Genomic DNA, 23,353 nt, shown 5'->3' on the forward strand with positions numbered 1-23,353 from the left:
TGCTTGTCTGGGGCTGTGATTTCCTTGTTATTGTTTATTTTAAATTCCCTCTGGTGAGTGTGGTTGGCTCCGGGTTGTGCAATTTCCTTTTCTAAAAAAGCAGCTTGAACCGGCTGTGCTGTTTCCTTTATTTGGGGAATGAAACTAACCTGCAGGGCCAGTGCCTGTGTGCAGAGGGGCCATGGCTGCTGGGGACCTGGCTGGGAGCTTCCAGGATGAGGTGACGTGTCCCATCTGCCTGGAGTATTTCACGGATCCAGTGATTACAGACTATGGGCACAACTTCTGCCGGGCCTGCCTCAGCTGGTGCTGGAGGGAGTTAGAGCCCAAGTTCTCCTGCCCCCAGTGCAGAGAGACCATCCTGCGGAGACATCTACGGCCCAACCGCCAGCTGGGGAACCTGGTGGAGCTGGTGAAACGCCTGCGGCTCCCAGCAGGGCCAGGGCCTGAGGGGCAGCCAGGGTGCGAGAGGCACCAGGAGGCCCTGAAGCTCTTCTGCCAGGAGAATCAAGCTCCCATCTGCGTGGTCTGCAGAGTCCCGGGAGCACCGCGCACACACAGCAGTGCCCATCGAGGAGGCTGCCCAGGAGTACAAGGTAGGGACCAGGCTCTGCAGGGCGGGTCCTGGGGCTTGGCTCACACTGTGGTGTTATGGTGACATGGGCAGCTCACGTCAACCTAATTATATCGGTGCTGACTCTACAGCCAGGGCTGTCCCCAAGGGGGCATGGGATCTAGGGCAACCCCCGCCCCCCAGCTGCACCCTGCCTCTGCTCCCCCCCTTCCCACTCCTGCTCCGCTCCATTGTCCCCTGACATGAACCAGGTCTCTCTGGGTGGTCTGATGTGGGACAACAGCAGGGGTCGGCCCCCATTCCTGCACTCACTGTGGTGGTGGGATCTTCAGTGACCCAGCAGTCTGCTCTGCCCTGCCACCCTCTCCCAGCCAGGTCTCCCCACCCCCCTTCCATGGTACGGGGAAGTGAAGTAACCTGGGCCCAGGTTGCTCTGCTGCTGCGGTGAAGCTGGTAACTGCCATCCAGAAATCCATGGCGCGGCAGAGTTGGAGCAGGGATTTCCTCAGCATCCCGGCTGGAGCAGCCTCTGTCCCTGGCGGGGCTGGGAGCGTAGGGGCTGGGAGCCAGCAGTGACGTCCCACGTAGTCCAGTTAACTGGCCAAGCGTTAGGTTAACTGGATGTTAGATGGGTTAGCCGGGATTTTGCAGCCCTCGCACAGCACGGTGCTGTGCTGGGTGAATGAATCACGGGCGCACAGGGGGACGAGAATGTCGGGTTATCACAGCCCAGGAGCAGTTACAGTTACAGGTGTCTGCTCCTCCACATGCAGGGCTCCCTTGTCCCTTGCTAGTCTCCAGCCTCTTTTAGGGTTACCAGGTGGCTTAAAAAAAATACCAGACACACTTGAACTCAGATGGGAGAGGGGGAACCGGCTGGGTGGGGAATGGGGCTGACTGGGAGAAATGGGGGGGGGACACCGGCCAGCAGGAAGCTGGGCTGGTGGGGGGGAGCATCAGGGGCAGTGGGGCTGGCCAGGGGGAACAGGACTGACCACAAGGGGAGTGGGGGGAACAGAGCTGGCCAGGGGAGATCAGGAGGAGGAGGGGAGGAGAACCAGCTGGCAGGAAGCAGGGCTGGCTGGAGGGGTGGGGGGGAGCGGGGCTGGCTGTCGGAAATGGGAGGGGGAACTGGCTGGCGGGGAGTGGGGCTGGCTGTCGGAGATGGGAGGGGGAACTGGCTGGCGGGGAGTGGGGCTGGCTGGCGGAGATGGGAGGGGGAACTGGCTGGCGGGGAGTGGGGCTGGCTGGCAGAGATGGGAGGGGGAACTGGCAGGCGGGGAGTGGGGCTGGCTGGCAGAGATGTGAGGGGGAACTGGCTGGCAGGGAGTGGGGCTGGCTGTCGGAGATGGGAGGGGGAACTGGCTGGCGGGGAGTGGGGCTGGCTGTCGGAGATGGGAGGGGGAACTGGCTGGCGGGGAGTGGGGCTGGCTGTCGGAGATGGGAGGGGGAACTGGCTGGCGGGGAGTGGGGCTGGCTGGCTGAGATAGGACGGGGAACTGGCTGGCGGGGAGTGGGGCTGGCTGTCGGAGATGGGAGGGGGAACTGGCTGGCGGGGAGTGGGGCTGGCTGGCGGAGATGGGAGGGGGAACTGGCTGGCGGGGAGTGGGGCTGGCTGGTGGAGATGGAGGGGGGGAACCTTCTGGCGGGGAGTGGGGCTGGCTGGTGGAGATGGGAGGGGGAACTGGCTGGCGGGGAGTGGGGCTGGCTGGTGGAGATGGAGGGGGGAACCTTCTGGCGGGGAGTGGGGCTGGCTGGTGGAGATGGGAGGGGGAACTGGCTGGCGGGGAGTGGGGCTGGCTGGCGGAGATGGGAGGGGGAACTGGCTGGCGGGGAGTGGGGCTGGCTGGCAGAGATGGGAGGGGGAACTGGCTGGCGGGGAGTGGGGCTGGCTGGCGGAGATGGGAGGGGGAACTGGCTGGCGGGGAGTGGGGCTGGCTGGCGGAGATGGAGGGGGGGAACTGGCTGGTGGGGAGTGGGGCTGGCTGGCGGAGATGGGAGGGGGAACTGGCTGTCGGGGAGTGGGGCTGGCTGGCGGAGATGGGAGGGGGAACTGGCTGGCGGGGAGTGGGGCTGGCTGGCGGAGATGGAGGGGGGGAACTGGCTGGCGGGGAGTGGGGCTGGCTGGTGGAGATGGAGGGGGGGGAACTGGCTGGCGGGGAGCGGGGCTGGCTGGCGGAGATGGGAGGGGGAACTGGCTGGCGGGGAGTGGGGCTGGCTGGCAGAGATGGGAGGGGGAACTGGCTGGCGGGGAGCGGGGCTGGCTGGCAGAGATGGGAGGGGGAACTGGCTGGCGGGGAGCGGGGCTGGCTGGCAGAGATGGGAGGGGGAACTGGCTGGCGGGGAGTGGGGCTGGCTGGCAGAGATGGGAGGGGGAACTGGCTGGCGGGGAGCGGGGCTGGCTGTCGGAGATGGGAGGGGGAACTGGCTGGCGGGGAGTGGGGCTGGCTGGCAGAGATGGGAGGGGGAACTGGCTGGCGGGGAGTGGGGCTGGCTGGCAGAGATGGGAGGGGGAACTGGCTGGCGGGGAGTGGGGCTGGCTGGCAGAGATGGGAGGGGGAACTGGCTGGCGGGGAGCGGGGCTGGCTGGCAGAGATGGGAGGGGGAACTGGCTGGCGGGGAGTGGGGCTGGCTGGCGGAGATGGGAGGGGGAACTGGCTGGCGGGGAGTGGGGCTGGCTGGCAGAGATGGGAGGGGGAACTGGCTGGCAGGGAGTGGGGCTGGCTGGCAGAGATGGGAGGGGGAACTGGCTGGCGGGGAGTGGGGCTGGCTGGCGGAGATGGGAGGGGGAACTGGCTGGCGGGGAGTGGGGCTGGCTGGCAGAGATGGGAGGGGGAACTGGCTGGCGGGGAGTGGGGCTGGCTGGCAGAGATGGGAGGGGGAACTGGCTGGCGGGGAGCGGGGCTGGCTGGCAGAGATGGGAGGGGGAACTGGCTGGCGGGGAGTGGGGCTGGCTGGCGGAGATGGAGGGGGGGGAACTGGCTGGCGGGGAGTGGGGCTGGCTGGCGGAGATGGAGGGGGGGAACTGGCTGGTGGGGAGCGGGTCTGGCTGGCGGAGATGGGAGGGGGAACTGGCTGGCGGGGAGTGGGGCTGGCTGGCAGAGATGGGAGAGGGAACTGGCTGGCGGGGAGTGGGGCTGGCTGGCAGAGATGGGAGGGGGAACTGGCTGGCGGGGAGCGGGGCTGGCTGGCAGAGATGGGAGGGGGAACTGGCTGGCGGGGAGTGGGGCTGGCTGGCGGAGATGGGAGGGGGAACTGGCTGGCGGGGAGCGGGGCTGGCTGGCGGAGATGGAGGAGGGGGAACTGGCTGGCGGGGAGTGGGGCTGGCTGGTGGAGACGGAGGGGGGTGAACCTTCTGGCGGGGAGTGGGGCTGGCTGGTGGAGATGGGAGGGGGAACTGGCTGGTGGGGAGTGGGGCTGGCTGGTGGAGATGGGAGGGGGAACTGGCTGGCGGGGAGTGGGGCTGCTGGCTGGTGGAGATGGGAGGGGGAACTGGCTGGCGGGGAGTGGGGCTGGCTGGCGGAGATGGAGGAGGGGGAACTGGCTGGCGGGGAGTGGGGCTGGCTGGTGGAGATGGGAGGGGGAACTGGCTGGCGGGGAGTGGGGCTGGCTGGCGGAGATGGGAGGGGGAACTGGCTGGCGGGGAGCGGGGCTGGCTGGCAGAGATGGGAGGGGGAACTGGCTGGCGGGGAGTGGGGCTGGCTGGCAGAGATGGGAGGGGGAACTGGCTGGCGGGGAGTGGGGCTGGCTGGCGGAGATGGGAGGGGGAACTGGCTGGCAGGGAGTGGGGCTGGCTGGCAGAGATGGGAGGGGGAACTGGCTGGCGGGGAGTGGGGCTGGCTGGCAGAGATGGGAGGGGGAACTGGCTGGCGGGGAGCGGGGCTGGCTGGCAGAGATGGGAGGGGGAACTGGCTGGCGGGGAGTGGGGCTGGCTGGCAGAGATGGGAGGGGGAACTGGCTGGCGGGGAGCGGGGCTGGCTGTCGGAGATGGGAGGGGGAACTGGCTGGCGGGGAGTGGGGCTGGCTGGCTGAGATGGGAGGGGGAACTGGCTGGCGGGGAGTGGGGCTGGCTGGCAGAGATGGGAGGGGGAACTGGCTGGCGGGGAGCGGGGCTGGCTGGCAGAGATGGGAGGGGGAACTGGCTGGCGGGGAGTGGGGCTGGCTGGCAGAGATGGGAGGGGGAACTGGCTGGCCGGGAGTGGGGCTGGCTGGCGGAGATGGGAGGGGGAACTGGCTGGCGGGGAGTGGGGCTGGCTGGCAGAGATGGGAGGGGGAACTGGCTGGCGGGGAGTGGGGCTGGCTGGCAGAGATGGGAGGGGGAACTGGCTGGCGGGGAGCGGGGCTGGCTGTCGGAGATGGGAGGGGGAACTGGCTGGCGGGGAGTGGGGCTGGCTGGCAGAGATGGGAGGGGGAACTGGCTGGCGGGGAGTGGGGCTGGCTGGCAGAGATGGGAGGGGGAACTGGCTGGCGGGGAGTGGGGCTGGCTGGCAGAGATGGGAGGGGGAACTGGCTGGCGGGGAGCGGGGCTGGCTGGCAGAGATGGGAGGGGGAACTGGCTGGCGGGGAGTGGGGCTGGCTGGCAGAGATGGGAGGGGGAACTGGCTGGCGGGGAGTGGGGCTGGCTGGCAGAGATGGGAGGGGGAACTGGCTGGCGGGGAGTGGGGCTGGCTGGCAGAGATGGGAGGGGGAACTGGCTGGCGGGGAGCGGGGCTGGCTGGCAGAGATGGGAGGGGGAACTGGCTGGCGGGGAGTGGGGCTGGCTGGCGGAGATGGAGGGGGGGAACTGGCTGGCGGGGAGTGGGGCTGGCTGGCGGAGATGGAGGGGGGGAACTGGCTGGTGGGGAGCGGGGCTGGCTGGCGGAGATGGGAGGGGGAACTGGCTGGCGGGGAGTGGGGCTGGCTGGCAGAGATGGGAGGGGGAACTGGCTGGCGGGGAGTGGGGCTGGCTGGCGGAGATGGAGGGGGGGACCTTCTGGCGGGGAGTGGGGCTGGCTGGCAGAGATGGGAGGGGGAACTGGCTGGCGGGGAGTGGGGCTGGCTGGCAGAGATGGGAGGGGGAACTGGCTGGCGGGGAGCGGGGCTGGCTGGCAGAGATGGGAGGGGGAACTGGCTGGCGGGGAGTGGGGCTGGCTGGCGGAGATGGAGGGGGGGAACTGGCTGGCGGGGAGTGGGGCTGGCTGGCGGAGATGGAGGGGGGGACCTGGCTGGTGGGGAGCGGGGCTGGCTGGCGGAGATGGGTGGGGGAACTGGCTGGCGGGGAGCGGGGCTGGCTGGCAGAGATGGGAGGGGGAACTGGCTGGCGGGGAGCGGGGCTGGCTGGCAGAGATGGGAGGGGGAACTGGCTGGCGGGGAGTGGGGCTGGCTGGCAGAGATGGGAGGGGGAACTGGCTGGCGGGGAGTGGGGCTGGCTGGCAGAGATGGGAGGGGGAACTGGCTGGCGGGGAGCGGGGCTGGCTGGCAGAGATGGGAGGGGGAACTGGCTGGCGGGGAGTGGGGCTGGCTGGCAGAGATGGGAGGGGGAACTGGCTGGCGGGGAGTGGGGCTGGCTGGCGGAGATGGGAGGGGGAACTGGCTGGCGGGGAGTGGGGCTGGCTGGCAGAGATGGGAGGGGGAACTGGCTGGCGGGGAGTGGGGCTGGCTGGTGGAGATGGGAGGGGGAACTGGCTGGCGGGGAGCGGGGCTGGCTGTCGGAGATGGGAGGGGGAACTGGCTGGCGGGGAGTGGGGCTGGCTGGCAGAGATGGGAGGGGGAACTGGCTGGCGGGGAGTGGGGCTGGCTGGCAGAGATGGGAGGGGGAACTGGCTGGCGGGGAGTGGGGCTGGCTGGCAGAGATGGGAGGGGGAACTGGCTGGCGGGGAGCGGGGCTGGCTGGCAGAGATGGGAGGGGGAACTGGCTGGCGGGGAGTGGGGCTGGCTGGCAGAGATGGGAGGGGGAACTGGCTGGCGGGGAGTGGGGCTGGCTGGCAGAGATGGGAGGGGGAACTGGCTGGCGGGGAGCGGGGCTGGCTGGCAGAGATGGGAGGGGGAACTGGCTGGCGGGGAGTGGGGCTGGCTGGCGGAGATGGAGGGGGGGAACTGGCTGGCGGGGAGTGGGGCTGGCTGGCGGAGATGGAGGGGGGGAACTGGCTGGTGGGGAGCGGGGCTGGCTGGCGGAGATGGGAGGGGGAACTGGCTGGCGGGGAGTGGGGCTGGCTGGCAGAGATGGGAGGGGGAACTGGCTGGCGGGGAGTGGGGCTGGCTGGCGGAGATGGAGGGGGGGGACCTTCTGGCGGGGAGTGGGGCTGGCTGGCAGAGATGGGAGGGGGAACTGGCTGGCGGGGAGTGGGGCTGGCTGGCAGAGATGGGAGGGGGAACTGGCTGGCGGGGAGCGGGGCTGGCTGGCAGAGATGGGAGGGGGAACTGGCTGGCGGGGAGTGGGGCTGGCTGGCGGAGATGGAGGGGGAGGAACTGGCTGGCGGGGAGTGGGGCTGGCTGGCGGAGATGGAGGGGGGGACCTGGCTGGTGGGGAGCGGGGCTGGCTGGCGGAGATGGGAGGGGGAACTGGCTGGTGGGGAGCGGGGCTGGCTGGCAGAGATGGGAGGGGGAACTGGCTGGCGGGGAGCGGGGCTGGCTGGCAGAGATGGGAGGGGGAACTGGCTGGCGGGGAGTGGGGCTGGCTGGCAGAGATGGGAGGGGGAACTGGCTGGCGGGGAGTGGGGCTGGCTGGCAGAGATGGGAGGGGGAACTGGCTGGCGGGGAGCGGGGCTGGCTGGCAGAGATGGGAGGGGGAACTGGCTGGCGGGGAGTGGGGCTGGCTGGCAGAGATGGGAGGGGGAACTGGCTGGCGGGGAGTGGGGCTGGCTGGCAGAGATGGGAGGGGGAACTGGCTGGCGGGGAGCGGGGCTGGCTGGCAGAGATGGGAGGGGGAACTGGCTGGCGGGGAGTGGGGCTGGCTGGCAGAGATGGGAGGGGGAACTGGCTGGCGGGGAGTGGGGCTGGCTGGCAGAGATGGGAGGGGGAACTGGCTGGCGGGGAGTGGGGCTGGCTGGCGGAGATGGGAGGGGGAACTGGCTGGCGGGGAGTGGGGCTGGCTGGTGGAGATGGAGGGGGGGAACCTTCTGGCGGGGAGTGGGGCTGGCTGGTGGAGATGGGAGGGGGAACTGGCTGGCGGGGAGTGGGGCTGGCTGGTGGAGATGGAGGGGGGAACCTTCTGGCGGGGAGTGGGGCTGGCTGGTGGAGATGGGAGGGGGAACTGGCTGGCGGGGAGTGGGGCTGGCTGGCGGAGATGGGAGGGGGAACTGGCTGGCGGGGAGTGGGGCTGGCTGGCAGAGATGGGAGGGGGAACTGGCTGGCGGGGAGTGGGGCTGGCTGGCGGAGATGGGAGGGGGAACTGGCTGGCGGGGAGTGGGGCTGGCTGGCGGAGATGGAGGGGGGGAACTGGCTGGTGGGGAGTGGGGCTGGCTGGCGGAGATGGGAGGGGGAACTGGCTGTCGGGGAGTGGGGCTGGCTGGCGGAGATGGGAGGGGGAACTGGCTGGCGGGGAGTGGGGCTGGCTGGCGGAGATGGAGGGGGGGAACTGGCTGGCGGGGAGTGGGGCTGGCTGGTGGAGATGGAGGGGGGGAACTGGCTGGCGGGGAGCGGGGCTGGCTGGCGGAGATGGGAGGGGGAACTGGCTGGCGGGGAGTGGGGCTGGCTGGCAGAGATGGGAGGGGGAACTGGCTGGCGGGGAGCGGGGCTGGCTGGCAGAGATGGGAGGGGGAACTGGCTGGCGGGGAGCGGGGCTGGCTGGCAGAGATGGGAGGGGGAACTGGCTGGCGGGGAGTGGGGCTGGCTGGCAGAGATGGGAGGGGGAACTGGCTGGCGGGGAGCGGGGCTGGCTGTCGGAGATGGGAGGGGGAACTGGCTGGCGGGGAGTGGGGCTGGCTGGCAGAGATGGGAGGGGGAACTGGCTGGCGGGGAGTGGGGCTGGCTGGCAGAGATGGGAGGGGGAACTGGCTGGCGGGGAGTGGGGCTGGCTGGCAGAGATGGGAGGGGGAACTGGCTGGCGGGGAGCGGGGCTGGCTGGCAGAGATGGGAGGGGGAACTGGCTGGCGGGGAGTGGGGCTGGCTGGCGGAGATGGGAGGGGGAACTGGCTGGCGGGGAGTGGGGCTGGCTGGCAGAGATGGGAGGGGGAACTGGCTGGCAGGGAGTGGGGCTGGCTGGCAGAGATGGGAGGGGGAACTGGCTGGCGGGGAGTGGGGCTGGCTGGCGGAGATGGGAGGGGGAACTGGCTGGCGGGGAGTGGGGCTGGCTGGCAGAGATGGGAGGGGGAACTGGCTGGCGGGGAGTGGGGCTGGCTGGCAGAGATGGGAGGGGGAACTGGCTGGCGGGGAGCGGGGCTGGCTGGCAGAGATGGGAGGGGGAACTGGCTGGCGGGGAGTGGGGCTGGCTGGCGGAGATGGAGGGGGGGAACTGGCTGGCGGGGAGTGGGGCTGGCTGGCGGAGATGGAGGGGGGGAACTGGCTGGTGGGGAGCGGGTCTGGCTGGCGGAGATGGGAGGGGGAACTGGCTGGCGGGGAGTGGGGCTGGCTGGCAGAGATGGGAGAGGGAACTGGCTGGCGGGGAGTGGGGCTGGCTGGCAGAGATGGGAGGGGGAACTGGCTGGCGGGGAGCGGGGCTGGCTGGCAGAGATGGGAGGGGGAACTGGCTGGCGGGGAGTGGGGCTGGCTGGCGGAGATGGGAGGGGGAACTGGCTGGCGGGGAGCGGGGCTGGCTGGCGGAGATGGAGGAGGGGGAACTGGCTGGCGGGGAGTGGGGCTGGCTGGTGGAGACGGAGGGGGGTGAACCTTCTGGCGGGGAGTGGGGCTGGCTGGTGGAGATGGGAGGGGGAACTGGCTGGTGGGGAGTGGGGCTGGCTGGTGGAGATGGGAGGGGGAACTGGCTGGCGGGGAGTGGGGCTGCTGGCTGGTGGAGATGGGAGGGGGAACTGGCTGGCGGGGAGTGGGGCTGGCTGGCGGAGATGGAGGAGGGGGAACTGGCTGGCGGGGAGTGGGGCTGGCTGGTGGAGATGGGAGGGGGAACTGGCTGGCGGGGAGTGGGGCTGGCTGGCGGAGATGGGAGGGGGAACTGGCTGGCGGGGAGCGGGGCTGGCTGGCAGAGATGGGAGGGGGAACTGGCTGGCGGGGAGTGGGGCTGGCTGGCAGAGATGGGAGGGGGAACTGGCTGGCGGGGAGTGGGGCTGGCTGGCGGAGATGGGAGGGGGAACTGGCTGGCAGGGAGTGGGGCTGGCTGGCAGAGATGGGAGGGGGAACTGGCTGGCGGGGAGTGGGGCTGGCTGGCAGAGATGGGAGGGGGAACTGGCTGGCGGGGAGCGGGGCTGGCTGGCAGAGATGGGAGGGGGAACTGGCTGGCGGGGAGTGGGGCTGGCTGGCAGAGATGGGAGGGGGAACTGGCTGGCGGGGAGCGGGGCTGGCTGTCGGAGATGGGAGGGGGAACTGGCTGGCGGGGAGTGGGGCTGGCTGGCTGAGATGGGAGGGGGAACTGGCTGGCGGGGAGTGGGGCTGGCTGGCAGAGATGGGAGGGGGAACTGGCTGGCGGGGAGCGGGGCTGGCTGGCAGAGATGGGAGGGGGAACTGGCTGGCGGGGAGTGGGGCTGGCTGGCAGAGATGGGAGGGGGAACTGGCTGGCCGGGAGTGGGGCTGGCTGGCGGAGATGGGAGGGGGAACTGGCTGGCGGGGAGTGGGGCTGGCTGGCAGAGATGGGAGGGGGAACTGGCTGGCGGGGAGTGGGGCTGGCTGGCAGAGATGGGAGGGGGAACTGGCTGGCGGGGAGCGGGGCTGGCTGTCGGAGATGGGAGGGGGAACTGGCTGGCGGGGAGTGGGGCTGGCTGGCAGAGATGGGAGGGGGAACTGGCTGGCGGGGAGTGGGGCTGGCTGGCAGAGATGGGAGGGGGAACTGGCTGGCGGGGAGTGGGGCTGGCTGGCAGAGATGGGAGGGGGAACTGGCTGGCGGGGAGCGGGGCTGGCTGGCAGAGATGGGAGGGGGAACTGGCTGGCGGGGAGTGGGGCTGGCTGGCAGAGATGGGAGGGGGAACTGGCTGGCGGGGAGTGGGGCTGGCTGGCAGAGATGGGAGGGGGAACTGGCTGGCGGGGAGTGGGGCTGGCTGGCAGAGATGGGAGGGGGAACTGGCTGGCGGGGAGCGGGGCTGGCTGGCAGAGATGGGAGGGGGAACTGGCTGGCGGGGAGTGGGGCTGGCTGGCGGAGATGGAGGGGGGGAACTGGCTGGCGGGGAGTGGGGCTGGCTGGCGGAGATGGAGGGGGGGAACTGGCTGGTGGGGAGCGGGGCTGGCTGGCGGAGATGGGAGGGGGAACTGGCTGGCGGGGAGTGGGGCTGGCTGGCAGAGATGGGAGGGGGAACTGGCTGGCGGGGAGTGGGGCTGGCTGGCGGAGATGGAGGGGGGGACCTTCTGGCGGGGAGTGGGGCTGGCTGGCAGAGATGGGAGGGGGAACTGGCTGGCGGGGAGTGGGGCTGGCTGGCAGAGATGGGAGGGGGAACTGGCTGGCGGGGAGCGGGGCTGGCTGGCAGAGATGGGAGGGGGAACTGGCTGGCGGGGAGTGGGGCTGGCTGGCGGAGATGGAGGGGGGGGAACTGGCTGGCGGGGAGTGGGGCTGGCTGGCGGAGATGGAGGGGGGGACCTGGCTGGTGGGGAGCGGGGCTGGCTGGCGGAGATGGGTGGGGGAACTGGCTGGCGGGGAGCGGGGCTGGCTGGCAGAGATGGGAGGGGGAACTGGCTGGCGGGGAGCGGGGCTGGCTGGCAGAGATGGGAGGGGGAACTGGCTGGCGGGGAGTGGGGCTGGCTGGCAGAGATGGGAGGGGGAACTGGCTGGCGGGGAGTGGGGCTGGCTGGCAGAGATGGGAGGGGGAACTGGCTGGCGGGGAGCGGGGCTGGCTGGCAGAGATGGGAGGGGGAACTGGCTGGCGGGGAGTGGGGCTGGCTGGCAGAGATGGGAGGGGGAACTGGCTGGCGGGGAGTGGGGCTGGCTGGCGGAGATGGGAGGGGGAACTGGCTGGCGGGGAGTGGGGCTGGCTGGCAGAGATGGGAGGGGGAACTGGCTGGCGGGGAGTGGGGCTGGCTGGTGGAGATGGGAGGGGGAACTGGCTGGCGGGGAGCGGGGCTGGCTGTCGGAGATGGGAGGGGGAACTGGCTGGCGGGGAGTGGGGCTGGCTGGCAGAGATGGGAGGGGGAACTGGCTGGCGGGGAGTGGGGCTGGCTGGCAGAGATGGGAGGGGGAACTGGCTGGCGGGGAGTGGGGCTGGCTGGCAGAGATGGGAGGGGGAACTGGCTGGCGGGGAGCGGGGCTGGCTGGCAGAGATGGGAGGGGGAACTGGCTGGCGGGGAGTGGGGCTGGCTGGCAGAGATGGGAGGGGGAACTGGCTGGCGGGGAGTGGGGCTGGCTGGCAGAGATGGGAGGGGGAACTGGCTGGCGGGGAGCGGGGCTGGCTGGCAGAGATGGGAGGGGGAACTGGCTGGCGGGGAGTGGGGCTGGCTGGCGGAGATGGAGGGGGGGAACTGGCTGGCGGGGAGTGGGGCTGGCTGGCGGAGATGGAGGGGGGGAACTGGCTGGTGGGGAGCGGGGCTGGCTGGCGGAGATGGGAGGGGGAACTGGCTGGCGGGGAGTGGGGCTGGCTGGCAGAGATGGGAGGGGGAACTGGCTGGCGGGGAGTGGGGCTGGCTGGCGGAGATGGAGGGGGGGGACCTTCTGGCGGGGAGTGGGGCTGGCTGGCAGAGATGGGAGGGGGAACTGGCTGGCGGGGAGTGGGGCTGGCTGGCAGAGATGGGAGGGGGAACTGGCTGGCGGGGAGCGGGGCTGGCTGGCAGAGATGGGAGGGGGAACTGGCTGGCGGGGAGTGGGGCTGGCTGGCGGAGATGGAGGGGGAGGAACTGGCTGGCGGGGAGTGGGGCTGGCTGGCGGAGATGGAGGGGGGGACCTGGCTGGTGGGGAGCGGGGCTGGCTGGCGGAGATGGGAGGGGGAACTGGCTGGTGGGGAGCGGGGCTGGCTGGCAGAGATGGGAGGGGGAACTGGCTGGCGGGGAGCGGGGCTGGCTGGCAGAGATGGGAGGGGGAACTGGCTGGCGGGGAGTGGGGCTGGCTGGCAGAGATGGGAGGGGGAACTGGCTGGCGGGGAGTGGGGCTGGCTGGCAGAGATGGGAGGGGGAACTGGCTGGCGGGGAGCGGGGCTGGCTGGCAGAGATGGGAGGGGGAACTGGCTGGCGGGGAGTGGGGCTGGCTGGCAGAGATGGGAGGGGGAACTGGCTGGCGGGGAGTGGGGCTGGCTGGCAGAGATGGGAGGGGGAACTGGCTGGCGGGGAGCGGGGCTGGCTGGCAGAGATGGGAGGGGGAACTGGCTGGCGGGGAGTGGGGCTGGCTGGCAGAGATGGGAGGGGGAACTGGCTGGCGGGGAGTGGGGCTGGCTGGCAGAGATGGGAGGGGGAACTGGCTGGCGGGGAGTGGGGCTGGCTGGCAGAGATGGGAGGGGGAACTGGCTGGCGGGGAGCGGGGCTGGCTGGCAGAGATGGGAGGGGGAACTGGCTGGCGGGGAGCGGGGCTGGCTGGCGGAGATGGAGGAGGGGGAACTGGCTGGCGGGGAGTGGGGCTGGCTGGTGGAGATGGGAGGGGGAACTGGCTGGTGGGGAGTGGGGCTGGCTGGTGGAGATGGGAGGGGGAACTGGCTGGCGGGGAGTGGGGCTGCTGGCTGGTGGAGATGGGAGGGGGAACTGGCTGGCGGGGAGTGGGGCTGGCTGGCGGAGATGGAGGAGGGGGAACTGGCTGGCGGGGAGTGGGGCTGGCTGGCGGAGATGGGAGGGGGGACTGGCTGGCGGGGAGTGGGGCTGGCTGGCGGAGATGGGAGGGGGAACTGGCTGGCGGGGAGCGGGGCTGGCTGGCAGAGATGGGAGGGGGAACTGGCTGGCGGGGAGTGGGGCTGGCTGGCAGAGATGGGAGGGGGAACTGGCTGGCGGGGAGTGGGGCTGGCTGGCGGAGATGGGAGGGGGAACTGGCTGGCGGGGAGCGGGGCTGGCTGGCAGAGATGGGAGGGGGAACTGGCTGGCGGGGAGTGGGGCTGGCTGGCAGAGATGGGAGGGGGAACTGGCTGGCGGGGAGTGGGGCTGGCTGGCGGAGATGGAGGAGGGGGAACTGGCTGGTGGGGAGTGGGGCTGGCTGGCAGAGATGGGAGGGGGAACTGGCTGGTGGGGAGTGGGGCTGGCTGGCAGAGATGGGAGGGGGAACTGGCTGGCGAGGAGCGGGGCTGGCTGGCGGAGATGGGAGGGGGAACTGGCTGGCGGGGAGCGGGGCTCGCTGGCAGAGATGGGAGGGGGAACTGGCTGGCGGGGAGCGGGGCTGGCTGGTGGAGATGGGAGGGGGAACTGGCTGGCGGGGAGTGGGGCTGGCTGGCAGAGATGGGAGGGGGAACTGGCTGGCGGGGAGCGGGGCTGGTTGGCAGAGATGGGAGGGGGAACTGGCTGGCGGGGAGCGGGGCTGGCTGGCAGAGATGGGAGGGGGAACTGGCTGGCGGGAAGCGGGGCTGGCTGGCAGAGATGGGAGGGGGAACTGGCTGGCGGGGAGCGGGGCTGGCTGGCGGAGATGGAGGGGGGGGAACCTTCTGGCGGGGAGCGGGGCTGCCCTGGGCACATGCAGATCCTGGGGTGCTTGCCGCCTGTCCCGCGCGTGGTCCTGGCAGAGCACAAGCGAGTCTGGCCCTGGGGATTCCATCCCCACTCCTACTCCCACTGCGTAGTTGTGTGCTGCCTGGCTGGTAGACACTCATGCAGTGTGAGCGTGTCTAGCAGCCAGGCTATTCACAACTACATACTGATGCTCATGATAATAATAAAACTTACCTAATTAGAAAACACTGCACATTTTACATGTCCGGTATTTTCTCAAGTTGTTTCCTGGACAGAACCCTCAAATACCAGACTGTCCAGTTCAAAACCGGACACCTGGCAACCCCAGCCCCATCACAGCTCCATCCTGTACCCTTAATGAGGCCGCACTGGTGTGAGACCTTTGCTGTGAGGGAGGCCCCATGGGAGCTTGGGCACACAGGGGAGAGCAGAGTGTGGATCTGGTTCCTGGCCTGGATCTGGGGCTGGGCGCGGTGCAGCGATGTTGCTGCCCCAGCTCCTCACTCTCACTGGCTGGAGAGACTGTTCAAGGGCTTCCCAGCCATTTCCCCTCTGGCCCGTGCGCAGGGATGTGACACCTGAGCTAACACATGGGGGCAGAGTTGCCTTGAGTGGCTGCAGGAAGCAGAGCCCCTGCTCGGAGCTGGGAATCTCTGCTCCCTTGGTGCCTTTGGGGCTGGCAGAGCCGAGCGGCTGCCTCCTTGCAGGCGGGTCCCTGCATGTGTGTGTGGAAGGCCGGTGTGTACGGCGCTTGCTGCCCATTAGACAAGCAGATAACGGCTGTTTGTCTCCCATGATGCTCTGCAGGAGAAACTTCAGAGGGCCCTGGGCCCACTCAGGGAGCAGCTGGAGGAGGCCCTGGTGCTGAGAATTGATGAGGAGGAGAAAACCACAGAGTGGCAGGTGGGTGTCTGGGTTTATCTCCCTGAGCCCTTCCCCCGGCAGCGCTCCCAGGGGTGAAGTAGCTGAAAGCTCCAGGACAAGGATATGAACCTGCTCTGGCAAATCAAAACTAGTTGGGGTGTGTCTGCACATGGTACACTCAGCACCCCACTGGAGCGGGGACACCTCCTGAGCGAACAGAGCTGGGGGCAGGTCAGTGTAAAGCGAGGCGGAGTCTACCCACTTCACAGCCTCTGCTGCCATCGCATGGCCACCTCATCCCAGTCACCTGCTGCTGCTCCTGCGACCGTCCCAATAAGCCATATGGGCTACATCCTCACTGCAAGTTCTTCCAGCAGAAAATATGCTAATGAGAGGCTCATTTGCATAAGTCACTATCTCATTAGAATATTTTCTGCCATTTCTTTTTGCGCAAAAAGAAGCAGTATGGACTTTTTTTCAAAAAACCCATTTTGCACAAGAGCCTTATGTCTCTTGGAGACAGGCATAACGATCTTGCACAAAACAGGGTTTTTGAGCACCCCCCCATCCACACTGCTTCTTTTTGTGCAAAAAGAAACATCAGAATATATGCTAATGAGATAGCAACTTATGGTAACGAGTCTCTCAGCATATTTTCTGTTGGAAGAACTCGCAGTGAAGATGAAGCCATAGAGACAATTAGACAAAGAATATCTTGTCGCCTCTGTATAAAACCATTGTACATCCACAGCTTGAATACTGTGTATAGATGTGGTCGCCTCATCTCAAAAAAGATATATTGGCACTGGAAAAGGCTCAGAAAAGAGCAACAAAAGTGATGAGGGGTTTGGAATGGATCCCATATGAAGACAGATTTAAAAGCCTGGAATTTTTCAGCTTAGAAAAGAGGAGATTAAGTGGAGATATGATAGAGGTCTATAAGATCATGACCGGTGTGAAAAAAGTGAATAAGGAAAAGTTATTTTCTTGTTCCCATAACATAGGAACTTGGGGTCACAAAACGAAATGAATAGGTAGCAGGTTAAAATGAATAAAAGGAAGTTTTTCTTTATTCAGTGCATAATCAACTTGTGGAACTCCTTGCCAGAGGATGTTGTGAAGATCAGGACTTTAATAAGGTTTAAAAAAGAACTAGATAAATTCATGGGGGACAGGTCCATCAATGGCTATTAGCCAGGTTGGGTAGGAAAGGTGTCCCTAGCCTGTCGGAGGCTGGGAATGAGTGACAGGGGAGGGATGATGTGAAGATTAGCTGTTGTGCTCCCTCCCTCTTTCGACAGTGGCCAATGCCAGGTGCCCCAGAGAGGATACTGGGCTAGATGGACTTTTGGTCTGGCCCACTCTGGCCGTTCTTATGTTCCTGGGATTGTCTGTAGCTGGGGCATGAACCCAGTGGGCACCATGTCCATTCTGGTCCCCCTGCCTGTTAAAGCAAGATCCCTGCTGAAGGTGTAGGGGTCTGGCTCGACGCTGGGCACATGACGAGCCTGGGTGAGGCCAAAGCCAGTCCTGGCAATGCTGCGAGGGTCCAACACCAACGTGAGCCCCAGGATGACACTCACAGGGCTACTGGCACCAGCCCTGTGACCTGAACATGATAGTCCTGGGAACAGGTTGTCAAGAACGAGCATCGTCAACACCTTGCTGTGATGGTTTCTGTGGGGGGGGGGGGGGAAGCGCCCAATCCTGGGCACCCAAATAACTCCAGACACCCTCTGCTGCCCCCTATACATCTCTCCTGTTCCCTCGATTTCTTTCCACTCCCCGTGTCCATCCCATGCTACCTGCAATAACAGACTGCAGCTTTACCTAGCACGTAATCTACGCCATCAAATGCCAGCAATGCCCCACTGCAATATATATTGGACAAACTGGATAGTCCCTATAGAAAAAAAATAATGGACACAAATCAGATACCCGTAAACAGAACATACAAAAGCCCAAGGGGCACACTTTAATCTCTCTGAGCATGCATTAACAGATCTTCAAGTAGCTGTTTTGTTACAATCCAATTACAGGAGCCAAATACACAGGGAAGGACTGGAACTTCAGCTTATTCCCAAATTCAATTCTCACACCTCTGGATTAAACAAAGATACTGGATAGTTAGGTCATTACCTACCTGTCAAACAACAAAGACAACAATGGTTCTTTGTCTTTAAAGAATCTTAGATGTTTCATCAGTCTTTAAGTGTTTCCTAACTCTTTGTTGTTTGCTAATTAATGGTACTTATCTGCCCCCTTTGACTATCTAGTCTTTAGGTGCTTATAGACCAGTGGTGCCTGCGGATGCCATGGCGCCTGCCGGGGCATTTATGTTCACCCGCTGACTGATCAGGGCTGGCCCAAGTCATTCTTGCCACCCCCAGGCATGCAGCACATGAGTTGCCCCACCTCCGGGTGCCCAGCAGCCCCAAAAGATTGGGGACCACTGTTAGAGACTATTTGTTTTCCCTGTTGCTTTCCAGCTTGGCTTTCCCTTGATATATTTTAACCCACTGCCTTTTCTTGTTCCCCTCTCCCAATTTTCCCTTCTTTCATCCCAGCTCCCCTATTTATTTTGGTCCTAGACATCCAACACTCCAGTCATCTGAAGAAGTGGGCTGTGCCCATGAAAGCTCATGATCCCATCTACAAGTTTTGTTAGTCTATAAAGTGCTACCAGACCATTTGTTGTTTTTTCAGTTTACCTGTAGAGACTAACTCAGCTACCCCCTAAACCTTTATGGTACATTTCCCAAACTTCACATTGATCTAACATTCTGGCTATGTCTAGATTGCATCCCTTTTTTGTAAACGGGATGCAAATTAGATGTATCACAATTGCTAATGAAGCAGGGATTTAAATCACCCCCGCTTCATTAGCATAAAAATGGCTGCCGCTTTTTTCCGGCACGGAGCTTTGCTGGAAAAAAGCGCCAGTCTAGATGCGGATCTTTCGGAAAATAAAGCCTTTTCCAAAAGATCCCTTATCCCTTATTTTAAGAGATAAATATAAAATAAGGGATCTTTCGGAAAAGGCTTTATTTTCCAAAAGATCTGTGTCTAGACTGGCGCTTTTTTCCGGCAAAGCTCTGTGCCGAAAAAAAGCGGCAGCCATTTTTATGCTAATGAAGTGGGGAGATTTAAATCCCCGCTTCATTAGCAATTGCAATATGTCTAATTTGTATCCCTTTTACAAAAAAGGGATGCAATATAGATGTAGCCTCACTGTTTTGTGGGCAGCAGCTCTGTCTGTAACTCGGTATCTGGCCTGTAGTTTCCTTTCTCTTTTCCTTTCTCCAGAGGAAAGTGCAAGCTAAGCGGGAGACGATTGCTGGTGAATTTAACAAGCTGCACGCGCTGCTGAGGGAGGAGGAGCAGCTGCTTCTGCAGAGGCTGGCGGAGGAGGAGAGGGAGACTCTGCAGAGGCTACAGGAAAATGTCTCCAAACTCTCCCAGCAAAGCTCCTCTCTGCAGCGGCTCATCTCAGAGATCGAGGGGAAGTGTCAGCAGCCAGTTGCTCAGCTCTTGAAGGTGAGACAGCATTGAAACTCTGCACCCAGCCAGAATCACAACTCAGATCCAGGGGCCTGGATCCCAAGGATGAGAGTAAACGGGCATCAGTTCCAAACAGTACAGTTTGGGTGGGGGATGGGGAAATCATGGAGATCCAGGGAGGCCCTAGGAGATTAAATGTTTGGTGCAAAAATGATGCTGAGCTAAACCCATCCCAGCTGTGACTCCAGAGCACTGGACTCAACTCAGTTGCTAAACACAGATGGGGGGCTGGGTCTCTAGGAGGAAGAACCATTTAACTAAATTCCCATCCAATGTACAAACAATGAATTGAGTGTAAATGCAAAACAGCACTGGAGGGTTTGCCACAGAACAGTGAAGCCCGGGAGGGGGGGGGGGGGGGGCGCGGCAGGGTTGAATCTATTCTCTAGATGAACGGCTGCTGTCCAAATGCGGAATCGCTCCGGGTTATGCCCCTGGTGTTCACACAGAGCTTTGATTCTCTTTGGGTATGTCTACACTAGAAAGTTAGTTCGAACTAACGGACGTTAGTTCGAACTAACTTTCCTATGCGCTACACTAGCGCTCCGCTAGTTCGAATTTGAATCGAACTAGCGGAGCGCTTAGTTCGAACTAGGTAAACCTCATTTTACGAGGACTAACGCCTAGTTCGAACTAGCTAGTTCGAACTAAGGGCTGTGTAGCCCTTTAGTTCGAACTAGTGGGAGGCTAGCCCTCCCCAGGTTTCCCTGGTGGCCACTCTGGCCAACACCAGGGAAACTCTATGCCCCCCTCCCGGCCCCGGACCCCTTAAAGGGGCACGGGCTGGCTACGGTGCCCGTGCCAGGTGCAAGCCTGCCAGCACCCAGCTAGCAGACCCTGCACCTGGCACGGCACAGAGCCACCCACCCGATGCCCCCCAGCCCACCCCCTCTTGCCGGGACCAGGCTGGCGGCTCCCGGGAGCTTGCCCTGGACCGCAAGAGGCGGGCACCTTCCTGGGCTAGTGCGGACATCGTGGACCTCGTCCACGATCTCCGCACTAGGCACAGGAAAGTGGCCGGCTAGGGCAGGAGAGCTGCCAGCCTGGCCACCCAGGACCAGGTGTGCATGAAAATCAAGGGGGTCCACTGAGACCCCCGACCCTGAGCCCTGAGCTTACAATGGCCGTACTGGGTCAGACCAAAGGTCCATCTAGCCCAGTAGCCTGTCTGCCGACAGCGGCCAACCCTAGGGACCCTGGAGGGGATGGACCGAAGACAATGACCAAGCCATTTGTCTCGTGCCATCCCTCTCCAGCCTTCCACAAACTTTGGGCAGGGACACCACTCCTACCCTCTGGCTAATAGGACTCCATGGACCCAACCTCCATCACTTGATCTCACTTCCCTTTAAACTCTGTTCTAGTTCTAGCCTTCACAGCCTCCTGCAGCAAGGAGTTCCACAGGTTAACTATTTGCTTTGTCAAGAAGAAGAACAACTTTCTCTTACTAGTTTGAAGCCTGCTACCCATTCCTTTCCTTTGGTGTCCTCTAGTCCTTCTTTATGGGAACTCATGAAGAACTTTTCTGAATGCACCCTCTCCACCCAACCCCTGCTTTTATAGACCTCTATCCTGTCCCCCCTCCGTCTCCTCTTTTCTAAGCTGAACAGTCCCAGTCTCTGTAGCCTCTCTTCATCTGGGACCTGTTCCCAACCCCTGATCATGTTAGTTGCCCTCCCCTCTCCCAGCCTTTCTCTTCCCCTCTCCCACCTCCTTTTCCCAGTGTCCCCCAGTTTTTTTCAATAAAGACAGAGTCAATGTTGGAAGAAACGTTATCTTTATTTTGTACATCAATAAGAAGGGGGGCTAGGGAAGGGCAAGTGGAAGGAGGTGAGGGAGGAATGGGGTACGAGCCCCCGATGGGGAGGACTGGGCTGGCTCTGCGGGCTTCTGGGGGTGGAAGCTCTCCTGCAGCCCCCCAATTACTCCCTCTCCCCAGATGGCAGCCTGCGGCAAGTGCAGCCGGGCTGATGGCCGAGTGGTGTGATGTGCCCAGTGTGGGCACTCAGGGCACTCCAAGCCAGAACTTCTTTGCAAGCGGGGCACCCCTTAGAACTGTGTGTCCGGGGTGGGGGTCGGGACCCTTTAAGCGCAGCCCTCGGCTAGCCTGAGACAGTATCTCCATGCTCTAAGTCCTCCTTTTATGCCCTGCCGGCACTGCTTCCGGCCATCATTAAGCCCTGTTCAGAGTCCACTCAATGTGGACTTACTAGTTCGAACTAGCAAAACGCTAGTTCGAACTAGTTTTTAGTTCTAGATGCGTTAGTTCGAACTAGCTTAGTTCGAATTAACTAATTCGAACTAAGTTAGTTCGAACTAGCGCTGTAGTGTAGACGTACCCTTTCTCCTTTCAGGATGCGAAAAGCACATTGAGCAGGTGCGTGTCCCATTTTTTGCTGCCCTCATATTCCTGGTGGGGGCCTGGTGGCAATGCTGGTGCAGAGTAGCTGCTGATGCTGGGACATTTGCTTCCTAGGAGTGAAAACATGAAACTCCAGGAACCCGAAGCCGTTTGCACCGACCTGCAGTGCGGGTATAAAATTTGTCTTGATTTGAGGGAAGCTCTGAACAGATTTGCAGATGAGTGGAGCCCCTGGGACATCAAGCTGTTTGGTGCCGGGGGCTCTGGGCACCAGGACATGTGTGGACCCAGCTGGCAGGCTGGGAGCTGGGCGGTAGCTGAAGGAGGATGGGCTCAGAGCTGGGGAGTTTGCCTGCTGCTCATACCCACCTGCTGGCTCTTGCCAGGGATCTGATTCAGCCCCATCACCTGCCTGGGTCAATGGGGCCACTGAGCAGGTGCTGGAAGGCCTGGCTTGGACCCATGTGCTGGGGGCTGCACAGACAGGTAATGGGAGGTGGGTCTGTGTCTCTCTCCCTCCGGGCACATGGTATGGACTGTGCTTGGTGGCCCCCACTCAGCATTGTCACAGCCCTGTTAGCCCAGGTTGGCTGAGCTCTCTGAGCTGGGGAGGGTTGATCTGGCTGCTGTGCCCTGGCTTGGGCCGTGTGTTACTGGGGAGTAAATTGAGTCCTACGGGCCCCTTGATTGTCCAGCGTGAGGCTGGTCAGTGATTTGCTGCTCGGTGGGTGAGACTCCCTCTCCAGAGTGTGACCCTGTCACTGTCTGAGCATGAGCTACCCCCATTCAACCCCCCCCCAGCCTAGCATGGAGCACAGATGTGGTTTAAAGGGACAGCTGCTGACCAGCTGATCCTGGTGGCTATCCCTTTGAACCACACATCTGCATGATTCAAAGGGGCAGCTACAGGGAGCCCAGGGTCAGCTGGGGTTTCCCCTCACTGATCCTGGGCTCCATTGCTTTGAAATTCACAAGAGCCCCATTGAGACTCTTGTGCATTTCAAAGAAGGCATCCAGTGGAATTCCACATGCCTCCTTTGAAATGTACAGGAACCCCAGCAGGGGCTCTTGTACATTGCAGTGGAGGAATGTGGAAGAGCCTATCGACTAGTCTTTAAGGGTACGTCTACACTACAGCGCTAGTTCGAACTAACTTAGTTCGAATTAGTTAATTCGAACTAAGCTAGTTCGAACTAACGCATCTAGAACTAAAAACTAGTTCGAACTAGCGTTTTGCTAGTTCGAACTAGTAAGTCCACATTGAGTGGACTCTGAACAGGGCTTAATGATGGCCGGAAGCAGTGCCGGCAGGGCATAAAAGGAGGACTTAGAGCATGGAGATACTGTCTCAGGCTAGCCGAGGGCTGCGCTTAAAGGGTCCCGACCCCCACCCCGGACACACAGTTCTAAGGGGTGCCCCGCTTGCAAAGAAGTTCTGGCTTGGAGTGCCCTGAGTGCCCACACTGGGCACATCACACCACTCGGCCATCAGCCCGGCTGCACTTGCCGCAGGCTGCCATCTGGGGAGAGGGAGTAATTGGGGGGCTGCAGGAGAGCTTCCACCCCCAGAAGCCCGCAGAGCCAGCCCAGTCCTCCCCATCGGGGGCTCGTACCCCATTCCTCCCTCACCTCCTTCCACTTGCCCTTCCCTAGCCCCCCTTCTTATTGATGTACAAAATAAAGATAACGTTTCTTCCAACATTGACTCTGTCTTTATTGAAAAAACTGGGGGACACTGGGAAAAGGAGGTGGGAGAGGGGAAGAGAAAGGCTGGGAGAGGGGAGGGCAACTAACATGATCAGGGGTTGGGAACAGGTCCCAGATGAAGAGAGGCTACAGAGACTGGGACTGTTCAGCTTAGAAAAGAGGAGACGGAGGGGGGACAGGATAGAGGTCTATAAAAGCAGGGGTTGGGTGGAGAGGGTGCATTCAGAAAAGTTCTTCATGAGTTCCCATAAAGAAGGACTAGAGGACACCAAAGGAAAGGAATGGGTAGCAGGCTTCAAACTAGTAAGAGAAAGTTGTTCTTCTTCTTGACAAAGCAAATAGTTAACCTGTGGAACTCCTTGCTGCAGGAGGCTGTGAAGGCTAGAACTAGAACAGAGTTTAAAGGGAAGTGAGATCAAGTGATGGAGGTTGGGTCCATGGAGTCCTATTAGCCAGAGGGTAGGAGTGGTGTCCCTGCCCAAAGTTTGTGGAAGGCTGGAGAGGGATGGCACGAGACAAATGGCTTGGTCATTGTCTTCGGTCCATCCCCTCCAGGGTCCCTAGGGTTGGCCGCTGTCGGCAGACAGGCTACTGGGCTAGATGGACCTTTGGTCTGACCCAGTACGGCCATTGTAAGCTCA

At 63.6% G+C, this 23,353-nt stretch overlaps 1 protein-coding gene and 1 long non-coding RNA gene across 3 annotated transcripts in view; one reads left to right on the plus strand and one right to left on the minus strand.

Annotated features, from left to right (window-relative positions):
* LOC149521346 (E3 ubiquitin-protein ligase TRIM39-like) overlaps window positions 1-23,353 on the plus strand; it is a 27,761-nt gene continuing 4,408 nt past the window's right edge. Inside the window, 6 exon segments of the mRNA XM_089773759.1 lie at window positions 1-531; window positions 533-596; window positions 15,026-15,121; window positions 18,389-18,619; window positions 20,998-21,020; window positions 21,120-21,220. Of these exon segments, the coding sequence (XP_089629885.1) occupies window positions 182-531; window positions 533-596; window positions 15,026-15,121; window positions 18,389-18,619; window positions 20,998-21,020; window positions 21,120-21,220 (865 nt within the window). The 5' untranslated portion in view covers window positions 1-181.
* The window catches only part of LOC149521347 (uncharacterized), an 11,869-nt gene continuing 9,499 nt past the window's right edge, over window positions 20,984-23,353 (minus strand). For both annotated transcript variants that reach the window (XR_016348000.1, XR_016347998.1), the window contains exon 3: window positions 20,984-21,115. This is a non-coding gene — a long non-coding RNA (uncharacterized LOC149521347). The remainder of the gene's footprint in view (window positions 21,116-23,353) is intronic.

This window comes from Pelodiscus sinensis, chromosome 28 (genome assembly GCF_052426305.1).
Source record: "Pelodiscus sinensis isolate ZL-2025 chromosome 28, ASM5242630v1, whole genome shotgun sequence".
Taxonomy (NCBI): Eukaryota; Metazoa; Chordata; order Testudines; family Trionychidae; genus Pelodiscus; species Pelodiscus sinensis.